At 46.9% G+C, this 26,490-nt stretch overlaps 2 protein-coding genes across 2 annotated transcripts in view; one reads left to right on the forward strand and one right to left on the reverse strand.

Annotated features, from left to right (window-relative positions):
- The window catches only part of ACSS1 (acyl-CoA synthetase short chain family member 1), a 32,762-nt gene extending 28,445 nt beyond the window's left edge, over positions 1-4,317 (reverse strand). The window contains exons 1-2 of the mRNA XM_030946384.1: positions 4,011-4,317; positions 749-845 (exon numbers count right to left, since the gene is read on the reverse strand). Coding sequence (XP_030802244.1) covers positions 749-845; positions 4,011-4,317 — 404 coding nt within the window. The remainder of the gene's footprint in view (positions 1-748; positions 846-4,010) is intronic.
- A 6,025-nt stretch (positions 4,318-10,342) lies between these two features.
- The window catches only part of TTBK1 (tau tubulin kinase 1), a 101,717-nt gene continuing 85,569 nt past the window's right edge, over positions 10,343-26,490 (forward strand). The window contains exon 1 of the mRNA XM_030945081.1: positions 10,343-10,484. The gene's annotated coding sequence lies outside the window, so the exon portion shown is untranslated. The remainder of the gene's footprint in view (positions 10,485-26,490) is intronic.

Below are 26,490 nucleotides of genomic sequence, written 5' to 3' on the forward strand. Positions count from 1 at the left end.
TAGATCAGACAGTGTTTATTTCTGTTGCATGGAGCACTAACCTCTCAAAGTTATTTTTACACCCACTCCTCCCTGCTGACCACTTTCCTCACTCAAATGAATAATGTTTCTAGGAGCTTTCATAAATTTTGGAGATGAATCAGACCACTAGAACCTATTCAGACCCAAGGAGCTCTAGGAATCCCAACAAGTTCCAGAAAACATTCTGTAAAGGTCTGATGCTAGGGACATTCTTCATCTCCTCTGCTTTCTGATCTAACAGAACAAACAGCTGGCTCCCTGAGGTTCAAAAACATGCACTGAGGAACGTACCAGCCTGGGCAACATTTAAATCTCACTTGAGGCAGAGATGATGTAAAAGGCAGGAATGCCTCCTAAATGAGGGCACATAGCAGGGAGAAAAGAATTATGCTTAAACCTGCCATGTTCTAACAAACCTTGCAATCTGTAGCATCAATCAAAAGTCAGTGTCACTCAGAGCAACCTCAAGGTTGCTTAAACTGCACTGAGGATGGGAAAGAGAAAAATGGACAGCTTAAACTCCCCTCCAGCCAGGGCTCAGGATCAAGCTGTTGACCATAAACTCAAGATGTTTGCACCAAGATGTTTTCTACTCTGCTGAAAGCAGAAGCTACTCACAGAAATTTCCCCATGTGTATCTCCAGCAAGCAAAAAGGAAACTGTCAGGTGAAAAAAATCCATTTCCTATGTCCCCCACACTGCCAGGCAAAGTGAGAAGGTGTCATACCTGTATGTGACATGCACTGCAGTGCCAGGTTCATCTCTCTCCCAAATCAAAGCCACTCTGTTTGGAGACTTTTCGACGTGCTGATCCAAGCAATTTACTGTAAAAAAAACCCAAAGGTTTAAACAAAGCCTGAACATAGGAAAGGTGCTTTGTAAACCTAGCCTGGTCAAGTGCAACAGCAAGCAAATAGAAGATGAAACGTCAGTTTTTGGGTTGCTAGACACACACTAATGTATAACAGAGGAACTGAGAGCATTTGCAGCTCCAGTAAAGCTATGCAACAAATTCTACACTTAATTGGCACAGTGGCCTTAGAGATGGATACCCATGAGAGGCCATGGCAAATCCAGACATGGGCTGAATTCATGGCTCAATTCAGCCATTTAGCTCCACTGGCTAAACTTAAGCCAGCCCAAACCCTTCCCCTGCTCCCAGCAGCACAAAGGCAAGGCACCCTTTTGATGTTTTTGCTCCCCAGAGCAGCATTTCACTACAGAACTCGGACAGTCTTCCCCAGCTGGCATATTTAGCACTGCACCATTTGGATTTTCTAATTAAAGCTCATGTGAAACATTTTTGTTCCAGGGCATAACAAAGAGCTGAACCTCAGCTAACTGAAAATGTCTAAAACTGTGGGATCTATGGTAAACTCAACGTTCAGACATCTACAAATTTTCAGACCCATGGGAAAGATTAATGTGTCTCAGGCTGGGCATTCCACCTCCTAAAATTTAAAGGTACAAAATTCCCTTTTAAAGGTGCATCTCTCCCCCTCAGCAACTTGAAATGGAGGACTTAGGGAGAGCATCCAACCTGAAGAAATTTATAGAATCCACAAAAGAAACCTGCCTGCATGTCCAGTAGCAACTTGCCTGATAGTTAGAGAACATCCTTGTTAAATATTAATTCCAAGCCCATATGACACTTACTTATTGCATTGCAATATTTCAAAGGCAGTTACTTTATTTCAATATCCAGCTAGTCAGGGACACTGCTGTATAACACAGAGAAAAACCTTTTTTAAAATTGCTGGATTTCAGATCATATTTCCTGGAAATATTAACACTGATGGGAAATGATTTCATTTTTCCAGATAAATTTTACAAAGCTGTGTGCTGTAGTAGCTGTGGCTGCTCTGTGATCACGCCATCACACAGGGTGGGAATGAGCCCCTAAATGTGCACAGAGAAAGAAATTCCTCAGAATTTAACACATTTCATTGCAAGACCAAGTGCTGGTCTCAAAAATTTGAAAAAGCATCCTTCAGCTGTTTAAAGTCTTTTATTTTCAATGCAAAACCCGGCAGCAGTACTATAAAAATAAGACAAAGCCATTTCTTAAGCCATCCTAATAAGATACAAGAGGACAAAAGCTCCAGTGGGGAATTTTTCAAGCAGTTATACACTGGTTTCCTCTGCCTGTGTCCATTGCTGTGGCTGGGTCCACAACAAGCAGCAGCTCCCACCTCCAAGCTCCTCACAGCTACACCCTCACATAATGTGCCACGCTACACTGAAGCACAAAATGGAATTCATTGCCCAAACAACTTTTCTTACTCATGAGCAGCCACACAGGCCTTCAGAGGGAATTTCTGCTGCAGAAAGCCCTGGCTGAGCCAAGTGGGAGATTTAGCCCTGTGTTCAGTAAGAACCAGGAGGTGAACCAGAGCCAAGTGCTATTATTTCCTTCCTGATCTTAGGCTTACATGAGCCTTTTGCTCATTTTACAAAATAGAATTTAGTGACCTTCCCCTTACTACTACACCCTAGTGGTTTCTCCATGCATTTTCTTGCTTCCTTGACTGCTCAGAAACAATTAAATCTCAGTAAGACAAGCTCCTGAGAATGTGTCCTGGTGGGAAATGCAGTAGTTTGCCAGGTTATTCTCCTGCCCAGGAGTTACAGTGCAAGAAATCCAGAAGCTCTGAAGCTCAGAGGTCCCCAAAATCCTTCTTCAAGGGCCCCCAAGCAAAGAGCATCAGATGACTCAGTTGCTCATGGTTCAGCTGTGCTGGGAGACGCGCACACAGGATGTTCTGGATCAGGGACCTGAACTGTTGCCATGTTTCTGCACAGACAGTGTTCAAATCAAGAGGTGAAAGGACAAAATCAGAGTCTCCTAACAGAAAAACAGCCACTTGGCTGTGGCAAAGTACTGAAAAAATCCCACTCCCTGTGCTCCCCACGCTTGAAAACAAAACCAGCAACAGCAAACCTGTTTCATTCTGTGCATCTGTTTCAAAGGCCTATGATTTCCTTTTATGTATGCAAAAAAACCCAAACAAACCTAAGTGGCATTTTCGGTCTGCTGAGGAACCAGACCCAAGGCCAAGCAATATCTGGATATCAAAGATCTGACACGGCATCCAGAAGAAAGTGTTGATCCCACTCTAGAGAGGAAAGAAGTAGATCCCTGATAGGCTGTGCTCAGACAAGATCTTCCTTTCAATAGGAATTAATGCCAACAAAACTCTGGCTAAAATCCTCTGATTGCTGGGTGCTGGGCACAGGGCAGTACACACATCTCCAAAAGCTTGGGATCCACTGCTGGGCATCATTCCCTGGGAGGAAACACCCTCTTTATGCTCTCTGGAAGACCTGAGGAGGGTTTTCTCTTTTGGCTGTAAAAAAAAAGTGGCCAGAGATGTTACAGTTACTGCACTACTGAACGAGGAAGGGAAATGAAGGTCAGAAATGTTCATCCCTGTTAAAAGCCATCACCACTGCGTGGTACCCTGGATGGGGATGGGGCTCACTCCCATGGGATGAAGCACAGCCGGAGGACACAGGAGCCTTCAGGGCACGACATGGCATGGACAAAACTCAAAGGCAGTCAGGGCAGCCACGGCAAATTTTACTCTCATGGTGAGTGGTGAAATTGGCGGAAAATACCAAGATCCCCGTTTGAAAGAAAAAATAAAAAATCCCTGCAGCTTCTGCCATAAAAACCTGAGACCGTTCCCCACCTGTGGATCATCTTGAGCCACCACGGGGCCGGGCAGAGCCCAAACTGGGCATCACATCCCGCAGGTCGAAGGGCGAGGCAGCGCCCGGCCAAGAAGCTTAGCCAGGGTTATCCCGGCTTCGGATTTTCTCCCCGCTAACAGCATTTCGCAATTCCTGGCTTGTTTCCTCCCAGCGCCGCCCAACCGAAATCCTCGTTTTCAACCCCAAAGACGGGCGATGGCAAAACTTCGCCCCTCGGGGACGCCTCCCGTCCAGCCCGGCGGCCCCGCGGGGGATGCGCGGCCGGGACCCCTTACCCGAGACGTTCAGGCGGCCGCCGAGGAACCAGCGGGCGGAACCGGCGGTGTCGCCGGGCTGCCAGGCCGTGTGGAAGGGACTGTCCCAGCGCAGCCACCCCCGCGCCACGTCCGCCCAGAACCCGGCGGGGTCGCGGGCCGCCCGCTCCCGCCAGGCCCGGTACCCTCCGGGCGGCAGCGCCCCGGGAGCCCCCGCCGGGCTGCAGCGGCTCCGGGACACCACCGGCACCGGGACCGGGAGCCGGCCCGGAGGGCGCGGGCGGCTGAGGGCGCGCAGAGTCCGTGCTCGGGCGGCCGCCAGCGCCATGGGAACACAGCCCTGCGCCGCTGTCCCCGCCGTGCCCGCCCGGACCGGGAAAGCGAGAGGGAGCGACCGAACGGGCGAGAGAGAAATAGAGAGAGAGAGGGAGAGAGAGAGACCGCCTGCGGGGAGGGGCTGCCCCGGCGGGGCGGCTCCGGGAGCGCCGCACCCCGCACACCCCTCCCGGGAGCACCCCGCAGCCAGGGACACCCGGCATCCTCGGGAGCGCTCCGCACCCTCGGGAGCACCCCGCACCCAGGGACACCCCGCACCCAGGGACACCCCGCGCCCAGGGACACCCCGCACCCAGGGACACCCCGCACCCCTGGGGACACCCCGCATCCAGGGACACGCCACACCCAGGGACACCCCGCACCCCTGGGGACACCCCGCACCCATGGGAGCACCCCAAGAGATATGCCTACACCCAGAGGGAGAGACCCAGCACTTTGCCCTGTGGGGATATCACCTGCACGGATGTGCGGGCGGGGGTGTGCCCCTGTTCACATCCTCACCACCACAAGAGGGGTGCCCAGGTACAGCCAGGCGCTTTAGCACCAAAAGCAGCTCTCGGCACACACGTGCGCTGTCCTATCTACAGCACCACGGACACGGACACAGCACAAAGTGAGCAGGGCCAGTGGCACACTCCTCATGCACACACAGTACTTGTGCTCCTGGGTAGGTGGCAAACACATTGTGCCCTCCTACACCATTATACACAGCGGTCATAGCCCTGTCTCCTCTGCTCGAAATGGGGTGGGTGTCTCTAAGCAGGGTACACATCCCTTTTTTACTTGGCAGCCCTGCCAGCACCATCATTACCATAACGTGGAATTCCTGGCTTTGGTATCACAACACTTCTTCTTGCATATTAATCTAAGGACCAGATTTCACCCCGACTTCATGGTGCCAACCCTCAGCAATGAGTAGCAAGGTTTTACAGCAGGTAGCACAGAGCTTATTCTTTGTCTATAGCAGAGACACACTCTTTTCTGGCACGAATTCTTTTAGATAGCTTGGTCCAGCCTCCCAGCACAGTCTGAAAGCTCAGAGTGGCATGGTCTGGGCATCCAAAAGAAGTGCCAAACTACCTGAGCATCAACTCAACTCACCCCCAAGGTTTGGGCAGGCAAAACACATTTCACGTTCAAGATTAAAAACTTAAAATAACTCTTTACGCTATGAAGCTTCTTCTGGCAGTGGTAGAAACAAATGGTGGTTTTCTGTTCTAGATATATTACCAGGCACTTTTTTGTGATTTTTGTGTGAGACTTTCTGAACATTTCTGCTGTGTTTTACAGGTAACAAGCAAGAATAAATACAATTTAGATTTACAATTTACAAACTTTAATTTCCTTGTAAAATTGGCATTAGTACATGGCTGCTGTAGTGCGATATTGTTTATGTTTTGACTGTCACTTTCGGTTTGCCCGAGCCCCAAATTCCAAGCAGCAGCACGTGTGCCACCTGGTGCCAGACAGGGGCACGGAGAGCACTTCAGCCTTCACTTGGTTTGCCCAAGGATGGCTCAAAAGTTTCCTATCAAAGGTGACTCATATGCAAGTCCTACCCCTTTCAGGATTTCAGAGGAATGCTATTTCACAAAACAAACAAACAAGTCGTCAAAAAAAAAAAAAAAAAAAAAGAAAGCATGAATTTGAATATTTGGCGTTAAAGCTTACCTGCTTCATTTGCAGCCTTTGAAATCTGGGAACCCTTCTCTGTTTTTTTCCACCAAGGCTGATTTTCCTCTTCTACCAGCAAGTTTTGTTTTGCTGATGATTCACCAGAACATCCCTTGCTCTCAAATTTTGGCTGCCTTTTTGCTCAGAGAAAACCATGGCCAGCAGCAACACAACCCAAATCCAGTCTGATCACCCCAGGGAGATGGGTTGCTGAACCCAAGCACAAGCCCAAATCTCCTTTCTTGCCTCAAAAAGAGATGAGAGAGGAAAAAAGAGTCCCTGAGATTTTGCAATGCCTACTTGTTCTACCCATGACTTTCTGAACAAGGGAGTGAAGGCTGGCACATCAGGCTGTTGACTTTTTGAGAACCAAGGGGTGTCACAGCAATTCTCATTTTTAAGTATTTTGAGTGTGCCAGGAAAGGCTGGTGCTGGATAAAAGACAGATCACAGAATTGCTTCCTCCATTCACTGTGTCTCTCTCCATTCTTAGGGCCCTCTGGTATTACGGAGTCCCAACAGGAATGCTGGCATTCCCAGCTCTGGAGGAGCCTGGTGACTGTCATCTGTAAATGCCACCTCTGTGTGGCAGCCTCCAAAGGCTTGTGGCTGCCAGGGCAGAAGAAATCATTCCCTGCTACAGCCAAGCCTCCTGGCACAGTCTCCCAGACCAGCCCGGCAATCTCAGTGCCCTGCAGGAGATTTCAGCAGGTAATAGGCACAGCTGCTGAACAGATGCAGATCTTGGCCTGGATTGAGGGTATTCTGTGCTGGAATCATGGCAGGCACTGATGACCAATGCCAGTTGAGTAGAGGCTGAGATTTCTGCTGACAGAGATATAGCAAAAATCAAAAAAAAAAAAAAAACACCAAAAAAAAAACAACTTAAAAAACCCAAACCCAAAACCCCCCAACTTTCCACATCTCTCTACTCCTATTCTTAACTGCTACCAGCAGTTACTTATTGGCCTTACCTTCAGTTCCTGTCAGTGCCACAGTCATATTTTCTGGGAAAAATCCCTTTGACCAGGATCCTTCTCCTGGGAAGCTGAGAAGCCTCAGAGAAAAAGGAAAACAATAATTATCTGGTTTGCTTCTCCTGTGTTTTGCTGCTTTGGAATGTGTTTGGACATTGTTTACCAACAGGTTGTGGGTAAATTGTTTTATTGGTTTCATGTGAATTGTTTTGACTTATTGACCAATCAAGGCAAGCTGTGTCGAGACTCTGGAGGGAGTAATGAGTTTTCATTATCCTCTTTTAGCCTTCTGTAAGGATCCTTTCTGTATTCTTTAGTATAGTTTAGTTTAGTATCCTTTTATATAATATGGTATCATAAAGTAATAAATTTGGCTTCTAAGAACATGGAGTCAGATTTATCATTCCCCCCTGCCACAGGGCACCCCACAAATACAATACTGTCAGTATATAAAAGACTTACTCAATGAGGTGTTATGTTTCTCAATTGCTCATCCCTCTGTTTTTCCTATTTTTAACGACCTAAAAAGAAGAATAGTAAAGTTGTGGAATCCAGGACTGTCACTTGGTTATCACTGATCTGCTCCTAACTGTCCTTTCCAATGGTCTTCTCACATGGTGTGCACACAGTTGATATCTGACTCCACAAAGAAAGTCAGGGCCAGGCAAAAACACCACCACAGAGCAAAAGTACACGCTGGTCTGTGTTAGAAATTCTCCCAAGCCACAATTAACCCAGATTTTAATAAAATCTTTTGATCATTTCCAGCTACATTTCTGCCTGCAGATTAAATTGGACATGTTCCCAGGTGGCTCTTCTAGCAGGTTTCTAAGCCCATTCAGCTCCATCTGCAGAAGGGAGGTTTAGACCAAGGATGAAATAAAGCTAAAATGCAGTTGCTCAGGTACCACTTTAACAGATGAGCACAGACCTTGTGTCCAAAGCAATGGCAAATGCAGCAGGTTTGAAGGAGCTGAGTACCTGAGCTCATCTGGAATGTGAATCTTTGTCAGATCTGGTCACATCTGGTCACACCTGAAACAAAGGTCAAAACTGTGTGAAGAATGTAGATTTGCTGCATTTCCATTTATGAATGTGTAATAAATGCCCAATGAGTGATAGGGGAGAAAAACAATACTTAAAAATATCCAGATAACTAGACTGGTTTCATACAGGCCAGGCCATCAGATGTTCCATTCTCAAGAGTTTTCTGCTCCTGGCTGGATTTCAAACCGAGGGGATTCAGTGCTGCTGCTGACACCCATCAACACAGAACTTCCTTCCCCATTTGGCTCCTGTCCTGCATCAGCAGCCCACACTGGGTTTGCTATGTGCTTTGTTCCAGAAAATCCTTGCTGATGAATCTCCACATCTCCCCTTGGGCAGCACTTGGGGCTGCCCAGCCTGAAGGTGGAATAAAGGCTCCAGCATCAAACCCTTCCATCCCCTCCAGCTTGGTACTGTTGCTTAACCCAATTTACTGCTGGCTGTGTGCTTGGTGCTCCAGCAGCACTGTGAGAGAGAGATCTGAAGGATACTGAGAAGTAAAAATGACCTCTTGGGGAAAACCAGCTCCCTCACCTCATTTTGGTTTGCCCACTTCCTTTGCCTCTCCAACTCAGCACCAGGAACCTGTGCTTGGGAATACAAGTGATGGGGTCTTGACCTGCAGCACAGAGAGCCCACATGGCAACAGCCAATCATCTCTCAATCATAAACCTGGAGCGACAGGAACCTTGGCATGAGGTGCAATTGCAGGTGTCTTAACCCCTGGCACTGCAGGATGAGCTGCTACAGGGCTAAGATTCCCTGGAGTCTCTGTGGAAGCATTCCACAATGTGGAAGCAAATCCTCAATGCAGCCAGTGGAGGAACATTGTGGGGGGCTGGTAGCCCTGTTCTCCCTGATCTGAGTGGCTGGGGGAGGCCAGGGTTGTGCTGGGTCTGCCTTGGCACAAGCATGTCTGTCTTGTCACCACAAATCCCCTCTATTACCACGCTGGCTCCAAGGGACTGCTCTGGTGGGGGGAAAAGTCCTGGCTGGGAGGTGTGCCCCAACAAGGGATGGGGGAGCACAGCAGCCCTGTGGAAGCTGCTGTGACATCCCACTCACAAGATGGATGGGAACCTCCATCTGTGGATCAGCACCAGGCTGGGCCTGATGGGGACACTGATGGGGACAGGGAGAAGGCACCAGAGCGTGGCAGGGAGGGTCTGGCAGCAGTGTTTTGTGAAGGTGAATAAGGCACAGAACAGTGCCTATCCACAGTTTGGGACAGAGGCATGAATGTGGATGATTTGCAGTAGAAAGGGAACAAGAAGGCACAGCCATGAGCGTTGCACAGCACATCTGGAGGAGCCACGTGCTTATCTGTGCTTCAAGTACAATGTGATCCACAGTGAGCTGGAGCAGGGAGAATGGCACCTCTCTGGAGCAGGGGCACAGCTGTGCCCCTCAGGGTAGGGAAATTGCCCAGGGACAGGCACACTGCTCAGCTGCATGCAGGGACAGGCTCACTTGTCTGAGCCTTTTTTGGGTGCTGCACCCAGCTGTGAGCTGCTGGGATTGTTCCCAGCCCTGGAAGGGCAAGATCTGGCCCAGTATGGATGGGGAATATCCTGATCCTAGCGGTGCAGTGGCCAGGCCAGTGGCAGTGGTGCTGGTCTTGGTCCCAGTGTAGTGTCCTGGCCAGACTGTGGTGATGCTGCCATTTGCAGTGCAGTGTAGTGCACCAGTCCCTTCTTGGCCCTGGTCCCAGAGGACTGGAATAAAAAGCTGCAGGTCAGCACTGCTGGGCTGACTGCACTGCCAGCACAGGGCCCACAGTGGTGTCGCTGCCAGTCCCTGTGCAATGCAAAGTCCAGCCTCAGGCAGATGTGCTGGCTCTGGCCTTGGTCCCAGCAGTGCAGTCACCCGGCCCTGTGCAGACCGTGCCAGCGCTGGCCGCGGTCCCAGGGCAGCGCAGTGCCCCCGGCCATGCCGGCGATGCCAGCGCTGATGCCACCAGCGCAGAGACAGGCACCGGTCCCGTCCTGGCAGGGCCCGCGATCGCGCTGGCACTGCCGCTGCCGGTCCCGTTCTCGGTCCCAGGGCGGGGCAGCGCCGTGCCGGTCCCGTTCCCGGTCCCGGGCCGAGCCCCACGCCAGCACGCTGCTTCCCAGCCCGCGGAGCGGCGGCGCGCTGCGGTGCCCGGCCGGGGGTGCCGCCCGCCGCTGCCCGGTGCCGCCCGACGGCGGAGGCGGGCCCGGGGCGGGCCCGGCCGGGCGGGGACGGCCCGCGGGTGATGTCAGGCTGATGCTGTCGGTGCGGCGCGCGGTGCATTGTGGGCGAATCCCGCCGCCCGCCGCGGCTCCGAGGGGGAGGATGCGCTCGGGGCCGGCCCGTCCCACAGCCGCAGCCGCAGCGCGCCGGGCCGGCGGCACCGCGCCCGACAAGCCGCACTGAAGGGCGTGGGGCATGCGCTGCCTGCGCCGGCCGCAGCGGGAGGCGCCGGCGACGGCGAGGCCAGGTGAGCCGGGCCGCGCCGCGCCGCGGCGGGCACGGGTGGGGAAGGGAGGGACGGAGGGAGCGTCCCGCTGGCCGCCTGCGAGATGCGGGACCGGGGACCGCACCGGGCCGGGCCGTGCCGAGGCTGCGCGCGGGGCACTGCGGGAGATGTAGTTTGCCGCCCCACCCGGCGCCTCCAGCCGAAGGGAGAGAGTCCCGCGCGCGGGACTCGGGTTCCCAGTGTGCCCGCAGGGGTGGGCGGGCCAGCGGCGGAGTGACGGCCTGGTGCCGCCAATGAGAAGGTGGGCCGGGTGGGGCGAACCAACTGCCGAGAGGGGCGGCGGGGAGTGGGGGGGCGGCGTGCCGGCAGCTGCAGTGCAGGGGCGGACGCGGCCACCTCCTCGGCGGGGGGAGGCGGGACGGCCCGAGGTGAGGGCAGGGCAGGGCAGGGCAGGGCGGGGGACCGGGCGGCGGCCGCCCCTCGGTACCGCTCCTGCCCGGGCCGGGGGTCGCGGCGATGCCCGGGGCTGCCGCCGCGGGAGGGGCGGGCAGCGGCCTCGCTGCGCTGAGCACGGCAGGGGCGGGGGCGCCCCGAGCCCTGAGAGGCTACACCGGAGGGAGCGGCCCCGCCGGGCGGTACTGGGGACCGCCGGTCCCGGTGTCGGGCGGGGGCCGAGGTGCGAAGGCAGCCACGGCCTTGTGGCGGGCCGGGCTCCGGAGAAACGCACGGAGGGTGTCGGCCACCTCGGGAGGTCCGGTGCCACCCGGGGCTGGGCACGGCATCCTGCCCGGGGCCAGCGGGTCCCTGTCCGGCCGCATGGGAAAGGCAGCCCTGCTCCCTGGAGGGCTCTGGGGAGGGAGCGAGCGCTTCCTTCTGCCGCGTTACCTTGGGATAACTCCGTGGTGTTCGGGTTTCAGGCAGGAGGCTGAGAGTTTCTCCTTTTTGGCGGGGTGGAAATGGTGCTCCCGTGTGCGTGGCCGTGTCTCCTGAAGCTTTGGGGCTCAGAGTGTCCCTGCTATGGTGTCGGTATTGCTGGTGGCGCCCAAGCTGACATTGCTGGATGTGTCCGTAGTCACTGTGCTGCTTTCCCTGCATTCCGCGAGAGGAGGTATCCGGTAACCTGGGTCTGACCCACTGAGGACTCTCCAGATGAACACCGTGACCTTGACGTGCATCTGGGATTTAACAGGGAACCAGAACGTTGCACGGGGCACTGAAGTCACACTGGCACTCTGACAGCTCAAGTTCAAGCCCCACTGTGTGTTTTGAGGGGTGGGGACTTCAATACCTGTTGGTGTCATGTTTCTGAGCAGTTCAAACCAAACCTGTTCTGAATTTTCTTAGGCTTGATTGATAGAAGGAAAGGTTTCCTGATTCTACCATTTCACATGGATTTCTTGTCGTCTCACTGAAAATGTTGCCTTTTAGCAATAAACTTCTCAGTGAGTCACAACAGAGATTTTCAGCCCGGGGACTTCCTACGAGTGGAATTTAGCTTTATGTTGTGTTGTGCCACAGGGTGTGCTAATGCTCCCTCAGCTCGTAGGTGCTGTGCCTGTACAGGTGCTCTGACTAAAGAGCATCAGTCCTGTCTCACGAGTGTCAGTGTGTCACCGCGTTTTAGTGTGCTGCCTTCTTTTGAGAGGATAAAGAGGGGCAGAATAGGAATGATGTGTTAATGTTCTGGCTTTCTTCCTTTTCGTGCCAGTAATCATCCAGCTCACAAGGAGCATCCTCCTCCTGGTGATCTAGGTGGAATCAGAAACTTTGGAGATGTGGTGCTCATGAATGGTGTATGTGGTATTCACTGCTGTTACTGCTGTGTGCTTTTTCGTGCTTTGTGATTATCTCATTCCTTCAGGAGCAGGCTGGGTTCCTCTTCTCTGGTGAAATAAAACACTGGAATCTCTTGTAGGACACTTTTATCACACCTTGGGGACACCTGCCTAACCTTTCTCTTTTTTTGGACTAGTCCTCAAGGGAGAAGTCAGATCCCTATCAATGCTCTTGTTCCTCCTGAAATGAGTGTCTCTAGTGCTAGGAAATCTGTTCCATCAGCCCTCAACGCTGGTTGGTGTTGATCAAGTGGTGCTCATGGCCCATGTGTGGATTTCCTTCCCTCTCCATCCCCAGTGTTTGTTGGTGAAGGCAGCAGGCAGCCTGCAGCTCTCCTCCACTGGAAGCAGCTGGCACTTGTTTTCCAAAGCAGGAATGATCAGCCAGATCCAGGAAGAGCCAAATCCATCTTTCTTCTCTATCTTCAGTGTGGGAATCCCTTCATGCTGTTTCGTGCTCTCTCTTATGGGAAGATTGACTCGTTACTCTATGGTTTGTCAGGTAGCACACTCCTCTCACACTGGTCTTGCTGTGGGCTCATCTCTTCAATTGTATCCTTTCAGTTTTTTGCCTTAGTCTTATCTGTGTGTGTATCAATGTGCAGGGCCTACAGGAAACACATCAGGAGTGGTTCCTCATCCTGGGAAGCTCCTAGGTTAGATTTGTTTGCCAAACTCCATAGTGACCTTCCAGTAACATTGATTCACTTTGAAAACAGAGCAGAGGACAGAAAATAGGTCCTTATGGAGGAATAGGTGTTTATAAAGTCTTCAAGGACTTCATAAACTTCCTTAATTTTTGAGGACATGTGGGCTTTGTTGGTATCTTCCACTTTGAGTATTGCAAGGCACAGTCTGAATATTTGCTAGAGCCATTGTGGAAGCATTTGCTAAAAAACTGTTTTAGCTCTGCTAGTTTACTGAGCAAGAAGCAAAGTGGACACAACCAGTGCTTCCCTCCCCTTCTTCCATCAAAGATCACCAAAAAAAATTGGGTATTCCTTTGAAACATCATGAAATCCCCTTAAATGTCATTGTGGGACACAGTCCCTTTGGAATAAATGTTCAGATTGCTTTGAGAGGGAGGAATAAGGAAGGCCTGAGACCTCCCTCCCTAGTCCAGAGGAAGAGTGGGAGAATCTGCTGGGTATTTGTTGAAACTTTAGGAATGAGGGGTGAGGGAGATGGTGTGGCTTTTACGTGGTGCATCTGAAAATTGAGACTCCCTTGCATGTGAGAGTTGCCCAGCTCTGAAGTGGACAGTGGCAATCCTTGTTGGTCAGACCAATCCATGGTCTTCTCCACAACAGTGCCCAGTGCCTGTGGATCACAGTGTCAACAGCCACAGCAGTTATCCCCCAAAATATGGAAAATAATCTAGCAATGGCAATGGGTCTTGGACATTAATGTATCGAGTGGTTTTTCACGTGAACTTTTCTGCTTTTTTTGGACACTGGTGGATACATCAATATATTAAGACTCAATGGGGAAAATATAAAACTGCCACAGTAGGTTTTTTTCACGGGATTCACAATCCTTTGGTCCCTTTTGGTGTTACCCAGTCCCATACTGTTTTCTGTTGGGCCTTTTCCTCTGCTCAAGTGCTGCACACATGGGAAAGGATCTTTTTTTGTAGTTGAGAAGGAAGATGTTGACAGTGTGATGGACTGTAGAGCTAATCAAACAAGATGTGTTTGGAAACCCCTTCCTTTTGGTGTCAGGCTGTGTCATCTTTAATTTGGTGAGCAATATGAAAGGAACAAACTGGATCCTCCTGGGCTGGCTCCAGCCAGATAGGTGCAATGGAGAGCAGAGAATGCCTGTGGGCACAGATTCCCTCTTAGGAGAAATGAGGCATCCCAGCCTTCAGAAAGAGATCTGGTGTCAGCTGTGACAGATGGAAGTGGATTCCTCTCTGTCTGTGCAGCAGGAGATGCTGTCAGGCCCGCTGTCAGCCCAGGAGCTGCTAGGTACAAAGCTCTGGTGGCCTCCCAGTCAGACAGGAAAAGACAAAGGGAGGCATTGATGTCTGGTGAAAAGGTTTTGATTTCAGGATCACTCAGCTTCTCAGGCCAAACCCCTGGATTGCTCCAGTCCTTTCTCTACCAGTGACCAAGAGATGATGCTCAAGGAAAGGCTAAGAAGATGGGCACACACTGTGCTTGCCCTGGTCACACCCCTTATCACCTTGGGGGTGCAGGATGCAGCTTTTCAGCCTTTTTATTTGTTGGCCTGAGCCATTTTCCATGCACACAAGGTGTGCCCTGTGAAACCTACCTCTGCATTCCTCTGTGTTTTCCTCTCTTTTAGCCAGTTATTAGTTTTAGAGAAACTGTAGTTTTATCCTGGAACATCCTCATTTCCAAGGCCTTTGGCCTGATACCACACATGTGCTTGTTGGGTCTTTCTAAAAGCACCTAGCCTATCCTAATAGATCTATAAATCAGGGCTTCTCCCTCCTGCCTGCCACTTAGTTTAATTTTTAATCTTCAGTTTTCTAAACATGTCTCTTGTGGAAGACTGATTTTCCAGATCCTCTGCAGAGCTCTTCAAAACAAACAGCAGCCAAAAATCCTAGGTATCTTCTTTCTGATCTTTCCTTGAGTCTTTCTATTTCTTATCTGTCTATCATTTAGCAGACTGGCTGGGTGGCCTCTCATCACATATGGGTAGAAAATATGTAGATTTTATCCAGAAGAATTTACTTAACCTCTTCTACATCATCAGGAAAAAGCATCATCACTTGGAATAATTTGTACTGTTTTCTTCTTTTGCACACATCTTCAATTCTAAAAACCTTCTGTTGGCCCAGGAAGTCAGAATTAAAACAAAGTAGAAGCTGCACTGGCCAAAGATTTTCTTTTTTTTTTTTTTAATTTAAGGTGATACATTTCTGTTCAACAAAGTGGAATTATTTGTAAGTTATATTTAAAATTTCATCTTTGTAATATAGACTGATCTGCATGAGGAAACTGAAGTTCCCCATTGCCTCCTGTTTCCTAAAGGCACAGGCCATCTGTTCTCACATGGCAAATCACTGTTGCTGCTTTATTCTGATCTGATGGGGTAGCTTTACTATTACATTTTTTCCCTTTAGCCTTGATACAAAATTATTTCTTTATCTCCTGTGAGACTGTCTGTTTATTTTGTAGGGTGTAGTACTCTTTCTCCCCTGGAGTGACCTGGCCTTTTTCTGTGTACCTTTTCCATGGAGCACTGGAGAATGTGCCTGGGTAGCAAGAACGAATCCATTGATCCTTGTTCCCTACCATACCTGTGAAACTTGTTGCATCTCTTTGTTTTTTTGGGTTCCATTTAAATACCTTGTAATCTGTATGTGTATGTGTGTGATGTTTCTTCTAAAATTCAGCCCATTTTTTCCCTGAACTTGTAGCTCTTTGTGAGAATCTGCCTCCCAGCACCTGCTGTGCCACTCCTACCCCAGACTGATCTGTAGCTTCTTGACATGCTGCTTAAATTCTTGGTACTGTTGGCACTTGTTCTCTTGGTGCCTGTTCTGCTCACTGAAACAAGGGCATTGGTGTAGCTGTCCAATACTTTCACCTTCATAGAGGCATCAGCACAGTGCTTCTCTTGATTGGACACTCTAATAAATTGTCTGGCTTGTTTCCCTCATTTCATGAAAGTTGCTTGTTTGCTTCCTGTAGCACCTCAGCCAGAGAACAGAAGTCACCTTTGTGGTGACATTGTATCAGGAAGCTTAGACTTTGTGGTCTAGTTATGTATTGAATTATTTAAACAGAATCTAGCTGCATTAGACCTCTAAAATTTACTAGTTTAGGAGTTGTGCAAGTAATTTATCAAAACTAAATTTTGTTATCCTTGGGGGGGAAAAAAGGTTAGCCTCAGGCAGAGTTACTTCAGTAACTCCAGAGTTGCTGTTTTTAAGCAGAAGGGACTCAATCTTGTCATTTCACAGAAGGCTAAGAGCTTCCTGCTGTGGAGACAAACACAGAGCACAGCTTGACTGAAGCTGAAATGGATCTGAGGTCTGCTCCTCTTGCATTTGACTGACCCTACAGTGAACCATTCAGGAAGCTCTAAGCCAAGGAAACGCTCTTATTTATTAGGAAGAGGAGTAATTTTTCTGCTAGTACAGGTCACTGGACCCATGGTGGCCACTGGCCCATGGTGGAATCCTACACACATGAGTTCAGAGCTGGGAGGAGACAGGGGAACTGTTTCTCTTCATTTCAGGCAGATTTTTGGATTGGCTAATTAGGAACCTGAAGCTGTGGATCCAGCATTGGGGTCTGTAGGATTTATGGGGTAGTGTAGGTAATATGGTGTAACAGTGCTCCCATTAATTCTCACCTTTCATTCATTAGTGTCTAAGCACCCAAAATGTGATTTTTGGGTAGGTGTTGGGTTTTTTGGGTTTTGGGTTTGTTTTTTGGTTTTTTTTGTGTTTCCGCTTTTAATAAAATTGGTAGTAGCTAAAGCATGCCCTCTTAGAGGTGCCCAACCTTGGTCTGAAAAGAGAATCCACTCTCCTTCTTGTTCCAGATCTTGTCCTTAAGGAGAGCACCCATGAAAAACTAATTTGCAGTTGTCAGGTTTCAGCTTCTAGCAGAAGGTGAGCTACAATATCAGAGCCCTTCAGTTTCTTAAATTTTCATAATAGAGAAGTACTTCTCCACTACATTCCCTTGCTTCTGGGAGTTCCTTTGGGCTAAGTTCCATGCACTTTAGAGAGTTTAGTTTTTCAGGTGGAAGGCACCTTCCAGCCTTTTTTTCTGATTCAGGATTTTTAGTAGCCATGTGGCAGGGATTACTGTACTCTACCAGTCTCTACTGCCTCTCACCAGTAGGCAAGGGCAGAATTGCCTCCCCCTTTTTTTTTTGTGCTTCTCTCTAAAGCATTGCTCTGCTCTGTGTGCATGACCTCTATGGCTTATTCATAGATGTCTAAGCATGAGTTTGGTTGTATTAAGAAGCATTTTGTTGAAGATGTGCTTTTTTCTTTCTGCTCTTCCCCATTTCTATGAAGAAATAAGGAGTGGTTGCTTCTCGAGCAGAGACAAGGTTTATGGGGCTTTGTCCAGTGAGCCAACAGGACAAAAACGAAAATGTAAAAGGTGGCAATGCAAAGGGCAGGTAGTCAAGTAGTTTGTCACTCTTGTGACAGTTATCTGGGAGAAATGACAGGAGCCATTTGGTTTCCAGGGCTCAGAGCTCTGTGGTTGCATTGGTCCTGCAGCCTCTTTTCAAGTCTGGTGGCAGCTCAGAAGCTGGTATTTCTGGTGTGCTCGTTGCTTCTTTTGCAAAACACATTTTCTTTCTTTAACCTTGCTGCCTGTGTTTCTGATTGGGATGAGATTATATACATTTTTTCCCCCTTCCAAACATCCCAGGCTGGACTTGAACCAGTAATTGTTCTGTCTGTGGAGTATTTATTATTAGAAGCATTCACCAGGAGCCAGCTTACTCTGGCAAGCTGAACACAGAATGCACAATTACTCATTTCAGGTTGAGATAGGTTTGAAGAATTGCTATGAGCATTGATCAAGTCACGTACAAAATTTACTTTTCCTGTTCTTTACTACAGCTATGAATAGAAAATCATTTTTACATTAAAAGATGGTGTAAGGTTTATGACGCTTTTTCTTAGAAACAAGTTCTGACCATATTAGTTCTGTAACAGGAAATTCTCAGAATCCAGTTACTTGGCATAGCCCTGGAAAATTAAGGATTAAAGTATAAATGTGGTTTGTGTCAATGAATTGGTCCAGAAGAGCACATTTTAAAGTTTTGTTGGGGGTTTTACTGGTGTGTTTTTGATTGTTTGTATTGGGGGTTTTGTTGGTTTTTAGGGTTTTTTCCCTGACTCAACAAGCTGGTGTAAAATCTGATAGCAGAAGGAGAAGGCATAGAACTGCTTAACTCCACAGATAGGAAAACTCCTGGATGGGAAGCAATTGTTTGCCTGTTCTGGGAGGGCAGGTACTGACAGTTGAGAACTAGATGGCATTCTCAGCACATGTGGAAGTGGCTTTTATAGAGCAGTCCTTGTAGAACTCTCCATAATCTTGGTAACACCCTTGTTCCTTGGAAACTGACTCACACAGCAGTGCAGAAAGGAATGAAACAGACCACGCTTGCATGTACAAGAATTTTTGTGTCTTTTACTAGGATGTTCTTGCATATAAATACCATCCCTGGAAGCAGTGCACAGGCTGTGAGGGTGCAGTATCCCAGGGATTCCTTTGTTGGAGACTCTTCTCAGGGGCTCCAGCCTGAGCTGTTACATCATTGCTGCACTGTCGGGACCCAGAACATTCCTCTGGCTGCCCTGGGTGATTTGGGACCCTGGCAAGGGGCTCAGAGACCTTGGCAGGGAGTCAAAGACACCTGTGCCTTCGATTTTAGCCCATGGAAACAATTACCAACTTCATGGGAAGATTTACAAGCCACAAAAATTTAAGTAGAATGATAGTTTGTCACAAAGTGAAAAAGTAGAATTTTAGGGTTTTAAAATGGGGCTCAAGAAACAAAATAGAAGAATCTAGGTGTGTCCTGTCCTTCTCATCCTTCTTCTTATGGTCCGTTTTCTGCTCTGATGGTGACACTTTTTGATTGGTTTAGAGTAGAGACAGACTGTCTAACATAGGTGATAGGTATTAGAAAATTATTGTAAATAAAATACACATAATTTGTAATATAAAAATTAACACCACCCCAAAGGCAAACACTGTGCCACAACTTGACCTGCCAGACAAATCTCAGCAAGTCAGAAAAAGAGTATAATAAATAAGAAAAAATAAACAACGTTGAAAAGCAGAACCAACAAATCTTGACTTCTTCTTTGGTCGCGGGGCTGGGAAAAAAACGACTTTCTAATACCTCGGGGGTCATCTCAACCACAAAAACCCAAAACTGCACCAGCTCTTTGCAAAGGAAAATTCCATCTGTGTGGAGTCTCGGTGTGCTTTTGGGTGGGGTCATGCAGCAAGAGTCTGAGTCTTATAGCAAGAGTGGAGGTTTCCATATCAGCAGGGGAGGGTATGTAGTGGAGGGGAAATATGCAATTTGCCAGAATCAGTACAGTTACCTGCAGAAATTGCTGTGATGCATTCCCAGCCCACAAAAGAGGCACTGTGGGAATCTGTAGGAATTACCCAGCTGTAAAGGCTGTGGCCAGGCAGACTCTGGGACAAGGTGCTGTTGTGGCAGTGACCAGAGGCAAAGGCCAAATTTGATAGACTCCAGGACTATGTATAAGAAGGACTGCTCAACAGAAGAAGAGAGACAGTGGGAAAAATGGTGATGGAGTAGGGACAACTGAGGTAAAGCTGATTCTGCCAAAGAAATATTTAATCACTCTGGCTGGGTGGTTGCATGAAAAAGCCTCAGGGGGAACAGAGGCAATAGCTAACCATGTACAAAAGGCATGGATGGCTCCAGAGAATCAACAAACTCTCTTTGGAAGGTTTTTAGCTAACAGGAACTTAAATCCTAGTGGTGTCCAGCTTCCTGGATGCATGTGAACACTTGATCCAGTATGTTTTCTATATGCACAGAGTTCAAAAAGCAAAGTGTGCTCAGTAATATCCATCACTCCCCCTGAAATGCTGGTACATCATACACAGCCTGGAAGTGAAGTGTTAATTAAGGCATTCTTTAGGAAATCCAAATTAGAACCTGTGCAGGAAGGTGCCTGTACTGTTTTATTGTGTTCCTAGTTTGCTGTTGAAGATTTAGGTAAGGAAAATTGAATGTGCCATTCTCACATCAAACAAGTAGTGATGATCAACCAGTTGATAAATGTCTGGCTTCTGAGAATCCCTCATGATTTTGTATTTGGAATCACTTAAGTATTTGTGCACAGGAATCTATAACCTTGGACTCTACCCTATGGTAATCTTGTTAGTTTCAATTCTGTTAAGCTTGTTATTTGTAGTAATGTTGTAGGACATTACTACAAATAAGGACACTTATTCAACACCTCAAAATTGTTTTCTTTTTCCTTTTACTACGTTAGCAGGTAAGTTTAATAACTTGAGATAAAGGAAGAACTGTTGAGGAGCACACCTGATGCAGGTAGCTGGGTGTGCAGCTGCAGTGGGAGCTGCAGGTTGTGCCCTGGGTGGCAGGAAATGTCTGCAGGCCCAGGCAAGGAGCCATGAAATGGTGCCACCCCATTGCCAAAGAAAGGGCATGGGGACATGTAGAGCTGGCTGGCTGGTTCATCCAGAGATTGTGGAGCCCAAATAAAACAGGAGAAGACCCCAGACCAAATATCCCCATTTACCAAGCGGCATGTGCAAGGGACACCAAGAGCACGAGAGGAACACAGCCTGTAAGGGTACAAAAGTCCAGTGGTGCCAGTGTGACTCCCAGAGTGGTTCCTGAATGCTCAGACAGGAAAATTTCCTTAGCCAGCTGTCTGCAAACTAAAAAGGGATGAGACAGAAGGTCAGAGAATGAAGCTGTAGATTTGCAAGCAGCAGAGGAGGGATGAACCTGCTTCCCTGAGCATGCTCCAACTAGGGGGAAGAGTTCCTGACAAAAATGGGAAAATGGGCTGTAGAAGGATGATTTAAGTGAATAACAGTTGGCATGATTTGTCATGGTTTTGTCAGTCCCAGGAAACCTCTTCTGTGTAATAACAAATAGAATATCTGTTGTGATCAGCATTGGGCTTGAAGACTGAAAAATTTGTTCCATTTAGTGTCATTTAGTCTGTGTGACATCAGTGCAGCAAGTGGCAGTTGCCCCACTTATGCTAATTTTTATTATGAAAGTGCTTGGTAATATGAAGTCTACATGGCAAATCTATAAATACATGAATTTTCCTAGGAAAATACCCTGTCTCCCAGAATTTGAATCAAATGATGACATCTCTCATCAGGAACTCACTGTTATGTTCCTAACCTCTAAAGAACCCTTTGGCAAGTTTATTTAATAATTGATGGTTATGGTGATTGCATCTATCATAAAATTTTTTGAATGGGTAAGATGAACACAGCTTTTTCTGGAATGGAGGTTTAAAATGTTTGATCTTAGCGTATGGGCCCTTTAATAACCTGATATAATAGGTTATAATAAGACCATTGAGCAGCAGATGTTATCAGTTTGCTGTGTGCCTGAGTGGTTTTTTTCAAGATAAAATCCTGTTCTTCAAGAATAAGGACTCAGGAAGGTCCTGTTGGCCGCTCTGAAAACTGACTTGGAATGGCCACATTTGATGGAAGATGAATAACAGGCTCTGCACAAAAGCAGAGAGAAAGCAGAGGACATGCCTGATGGGACATTCTGCATGACCTGAGGATCTGCTCACACCCTGGTCCAGGATCAGGTGATGTCTCTATACCCTTGTGTGTCAGGTGTAGGTTGAGTCCTGATATCGTAAGTACAACCTATGTTTAGTTCTTGCTTTTATTCAGATATTTGTTTTGGCTGCCAGCAGACTACTCAAGCTTTTCAGTGGTGATTTATATTGATTTTGCAGGTACAGATACTTAAGCTGCAGTTAAATGTTCATTGTAAGCAAACCATAATGCTTGCCTGTTAAATTAGTGGAGGTTGAGCTGGTTATGATATCAGAGGGATTTCCTGGAGTTGGATTTAATATTCTGCTTGTTTCAAATTTGGAGAAACTCTATCAAGGAGATTGGTGGAAGATAATAACAGACTTTCCTTTCAAATTGTCCTGCTCCCCATTGTTTTGCTTTTACTGCTGAGATGTATTTGGGGAGGATTAGGATCACATAAACCCCTGGCAGTGTAGGCGTGCTTATCTGCTGTGTGTTCCTAATGATTTGTTGTCATAATTACCTGTGCTGATTCTCCCTGCAGATAGGTGGGTTTGGCACAGAAATTACTGGTGTGTCTGACTGCTCTGTAGTGTGTGTGAATGCAGTCTCTGGCAGTGTGGTGTTGTTTGTTTGGGGGTTTTGTTTGATTTCCTCTGGTCCTGTGCTGTTACTTTCACTGTGCAGGCAGTGATAATTCAGTTGGCTGTGCAACTGGGTAGCCATAATAATGCTGTCAAGGTGCATCTGTTTCTGTGTTTAATATGTATGTTCTGCTCAGTGCAGCCTCGTGTTAGTGGAGAATCTGGACCTTGATTGATGGCAGTCTGTCTTGATTGCAGCTTTTTTTTGGTTTGTTTTTCCCAGTTACTCCTTAATGGCCATAAACCATTCAAAGATGAAAAATAGTCCCAGCATCTTGCAACCTCACCTTTACATGTTTTGATTTTTACACAAGTGAAATGCTGTGAACATCAAGTCCAGAATTTCTAAGGCTGGTGCCATTCCCTGCCTGTGAGAAGAAATGTCCCAGAGGAGGCTTTAGGCTGCAGCTGATGGGAGTTGAGCCTGCTCTCTGAGCAGGGTTTGCTGCAGCAGGGGCAGGCAGTGACGGGAGATGTCTTCAAGGAATAATTCAGAACCTTATGAGCTCCTGCTGTCAGACCTACCCTAACAGTGAATGGCTTGTTTTTCATTGCTGTTTCAAGTTCAGCAGGGAGTATGGTGTATTCCAGGGCTGAGGGGCTGTTAGTCCAGTGCACTGTATTTTTTTTAAATCAACTTATTTTCCTGTACTGTTACACACATTCCTACCCTGATGTACAAAGATGTAAGGGCTTTTTGTTTGTTTCAATGTGAGTGATTTCATTTTTATGGTTGGTATTGGAAGGAGATGATGTTGGAAAACAGTGAGGGACACTGAGCCCATGCAGCTACTGCTGCCATTAAATGAGCCCTAGTGCTGCTGAGCAGTGGCACTTGGAAACTCCACTGGTTTTTGTTTTCTTACATCCAAGCATTCTCAGTCCTACTTGTTATATTCTCATCTTATTCCCCAGCCCATCTGTTTCATTCATGTTCATATTTGGAACAGCTAAATTATGTTTAAATTCTACTTACAACTGTTTTTTGGTTGTTCCTCCCATGCAGGTATTGAACAGGGAGATTGACCTGATTTCTAGACTGCAGTTTATTGGGCTGCTTCTTTTGGTTTTGCAGTTATCCAAGTTTGTCTCGCACAAAAAAAGCTGTAGTTTACATCAACATTCCATAACATCTCTGGGGTCCACTCTTAGGGTGGATCATGCTCCTGAGCTGGTTCATGATGGAGAATTTGATCAACTAAAGAGGGTCATGGCTTACAGCAGTCTAAATTGTTCCAATCTGTAGACTTCCAGAGGTAAGGATGTGTCCTGAAATGAAGTGGGATATTGCAATTACTCCACAGTGAGATTAAGACCCTTAGTAAGGTGGTGAGAGACAGAACTCCATAGCTTTGTTCTGCTCTTTAATAACCACCTCGTGTCTGATGAGTTTTGAGCTTGATGTGAGTGGGTTGCATTTTGAGCACTCCAACTGTGATATACTGGCAGTGAAGCAAGCCAACATAGCAAAGATCTCATGTAATCATTAGGAATTCCTACAGGGTGTGCTTGGTATTTATAGGTTTAATTTTAACAATGCTATAATCCTGTAAAATTAGGAAATATTTTTATTCCAATAAAGCTGTTTAAAATTTTGCTTGTATGAAAGACAACCTTGTAAAGGTGATTGGGTTGTGTATATGAGACTTTTTTCCCATTGATTCTTTATTTTTTGTTCTCTGGCCACCTTGAAGAGCTAGAGAAGACATATATATTATATATACACTCCTTCTGCTGAAAATACACTCCTCACCAAAACACAAGTCAGGCCATACTGAGTCCTACCACAGGTCCATCTAGGCCAGTATCCTGATCTGAGTTGGCTGGGAGTGGGTATCTAGGATAGAGAATAAAAGCTGGAAAGGCATATAAAATGACTTCTTAGACTGCTCTTGCCACTTTCAGTATACTGGTGAACATGGGGGTTTTTGCATTTCTTTTATTATACTGGTGAACATGGGGGGTTTTGCATTTCTTTTATTACAAATGCCAAGACTAAATTTATAAAGCAATAAAGTTTGTATGTTTGTAAAGTTTATATAGTTGGCTGAAGGAGATATCAGTGTGGAAGAGCTGATTTCACACTTCTCCGTGCTGAGGTTGGCCAAGAGATGGAATTTAGTCCTACTGTTGTCACTGTTTATTTCTCAGCTGCTTTCCTTTGTGCTTCACTTGCTATTTCTAGGAAGGCAGATTTAGAGTGTCTTAAGCTTGCTCAACTGCCTTGCATGACTTCATGGGGCACAGGGATACAAGAATCTCTTGACATCTTGTCCATTTCCTACAGGAAAAGACAAACTGAAAGTTGTTGTTTTCACAGTCACTGTACTTTAAATTGTATCTCTTTATATTCAATAGTCAGTACATTTCAAAGGTAAAGGAGAGTGGTGCTTGGGTAACATTTAACATGCAGAAATGATGCTCTCTGCTGTGTACTGGGAAGGAGAGGAACTGCTTTACCACTCTCCCACTGACCATCTCTTGCCTCTTCCCTTCTGTGCTGATGGTTTCTGCACAAAGGTACCTTCATTGCTTCTTCTGCCCCTTGTGACCCTCCTGGGTTTTTAGTTTGATGTGTTATGTCTTGCCATGGATGTAGGTAATGCTTGGCCCATAGGCCTGAGCATGTTTCTGCAGTATTTGTACTACCTCAGGAATAAAGTTTGGATTTGTGCTGCTGCTGTGATCTAAACCAGCTTGGAATTCATTTCAGCCTATAATTAAATTGGCATTTGCTTTGGCTGCATTACTGTGGTGATACCAGAGCATATCTGTAAACTTAGTTCTGTAATTCCATATTTGCCAAATGGCTGCTATTCATGGCATTGCCCAGGAGGATTTCATTCTATTTCAAAGCCAGATTCCTTTAAATAACAGACATGATATCTTTGTACACATGTATTAAAATTTTGATAAAGGAAAGTGGAATAGTGCACCAGGGAAGGCGGTTGTACCTTGCCTGGCTTTGAGTGCTTGTGGACTTCCATGCTCAGTCTCTCCTTCAAAATTATTCCTTGGGATGATTTTCGACCATAGTCACCAGACTGAAATCTTACTATGCACGTGCATCACTAAACTGATGTGAGGAGACCTTCAAGAGTAGGGAGGGGATACTTATTTCTGTGTCTTATTATTGTTTGTAATGTTAAAAGTTTGGGGCAGTCTATAATTAACTAAACATTCTTTAAATACCAGAAGAAAAGCCAACATTAAGGGAGATTTTTTGCAGGGGCTCTCTGTCCTGTGCCTCCCGAGGTGATGTGCAGGAAGGTTGTGTGCTCAGTGCTCACTGGTAGCTTAGGGATGGCTGGTTCAGGTGTTCTGGTGAGCATAAAGGAACTTGGGAATGGCATTCCACTTGCTCATTAGAAGAAGAAGCACAAATGTTGTGCTGCCAAACACAGCAGGTACTTTTTCTTTCCAGTTTCTTACTTCTGTACCCAATGATTGAAAGCACAGCTACCCCATACAGACGCAGGACTCTTTCAGTGAGCATTTGGAACATTTTGCAGCACCTTTCTTCTGAATCTCTTTAATACCCATTTTTTTTTCTTATTTCTTTTCTATTATTTTGATTATCCTTTAGCAGATGTTGAATTGAACATTTCTCAGCAGCCCTCTTGCTGAGTTAGTCTGCTGCTCTTTTTTTTCATGTAGTTATCTTCTATATCTGGAATGAAATCTTCTTTTGTGAAGATTTTTATAAGATCTCTGAGATCTTTTGTTCATGTTTTATTTGATCATCCTTTGTCTTGCACTTTTGACATACTTCTGTGTGCTGCTTCCTTGTGCACATTACATACTGGCCCCTTCACAGCCTTCCCTCTCAGTCCTTTTATTGCTAGGGAATGAGTTATTTTCTCTACTTGAGCTCATAATTAACTGGTCATTTTTTTTGCCTTTTTTTGAACCTGAAGAAATGTGATGGTTGAGTGACCAGCTCTAGTGTTTTTAAAAAATTTGGTATTTATGTTGTTAATCTAAGTTTGCAACCAGAGTGCACAGTAACACTCATTTTTAGAAAGGAAGATATTCATATTTTCGGGGAATGACAATAAAATTGCCAAGATCCATGCTTAGTAAAAGATACAGCCTACTTCTAAAGCCAGTAAAATATCTGAGCAAGATCTTTTATTAGTCCTGTTTCATTCATTTTCTTCTAGGAAAGCTGAGTTAATGTGTTTCTGAAAGTCATTTTTGCTGAAGATTTATAACAAAACCCCCTTCAAATTAATATCAACATAGGCTATCTGGAGCTCCATATAAAAACAGG

The sequence above is a fragment of the Camarhynchus parvulus genome, chromosome 3 (genome assembly GCF_901933205.1).
Source record: "Camarhynchus parvulus chromosome 3, STF_HiC, whole genome shotgun sequence".
Taxonomy (NCBI): Eukaryota; Metazoa; Chordata; class Aves; order Passeriformes; family Thraupidae; genus Camarhynchus; species Camarhynchus parvulus.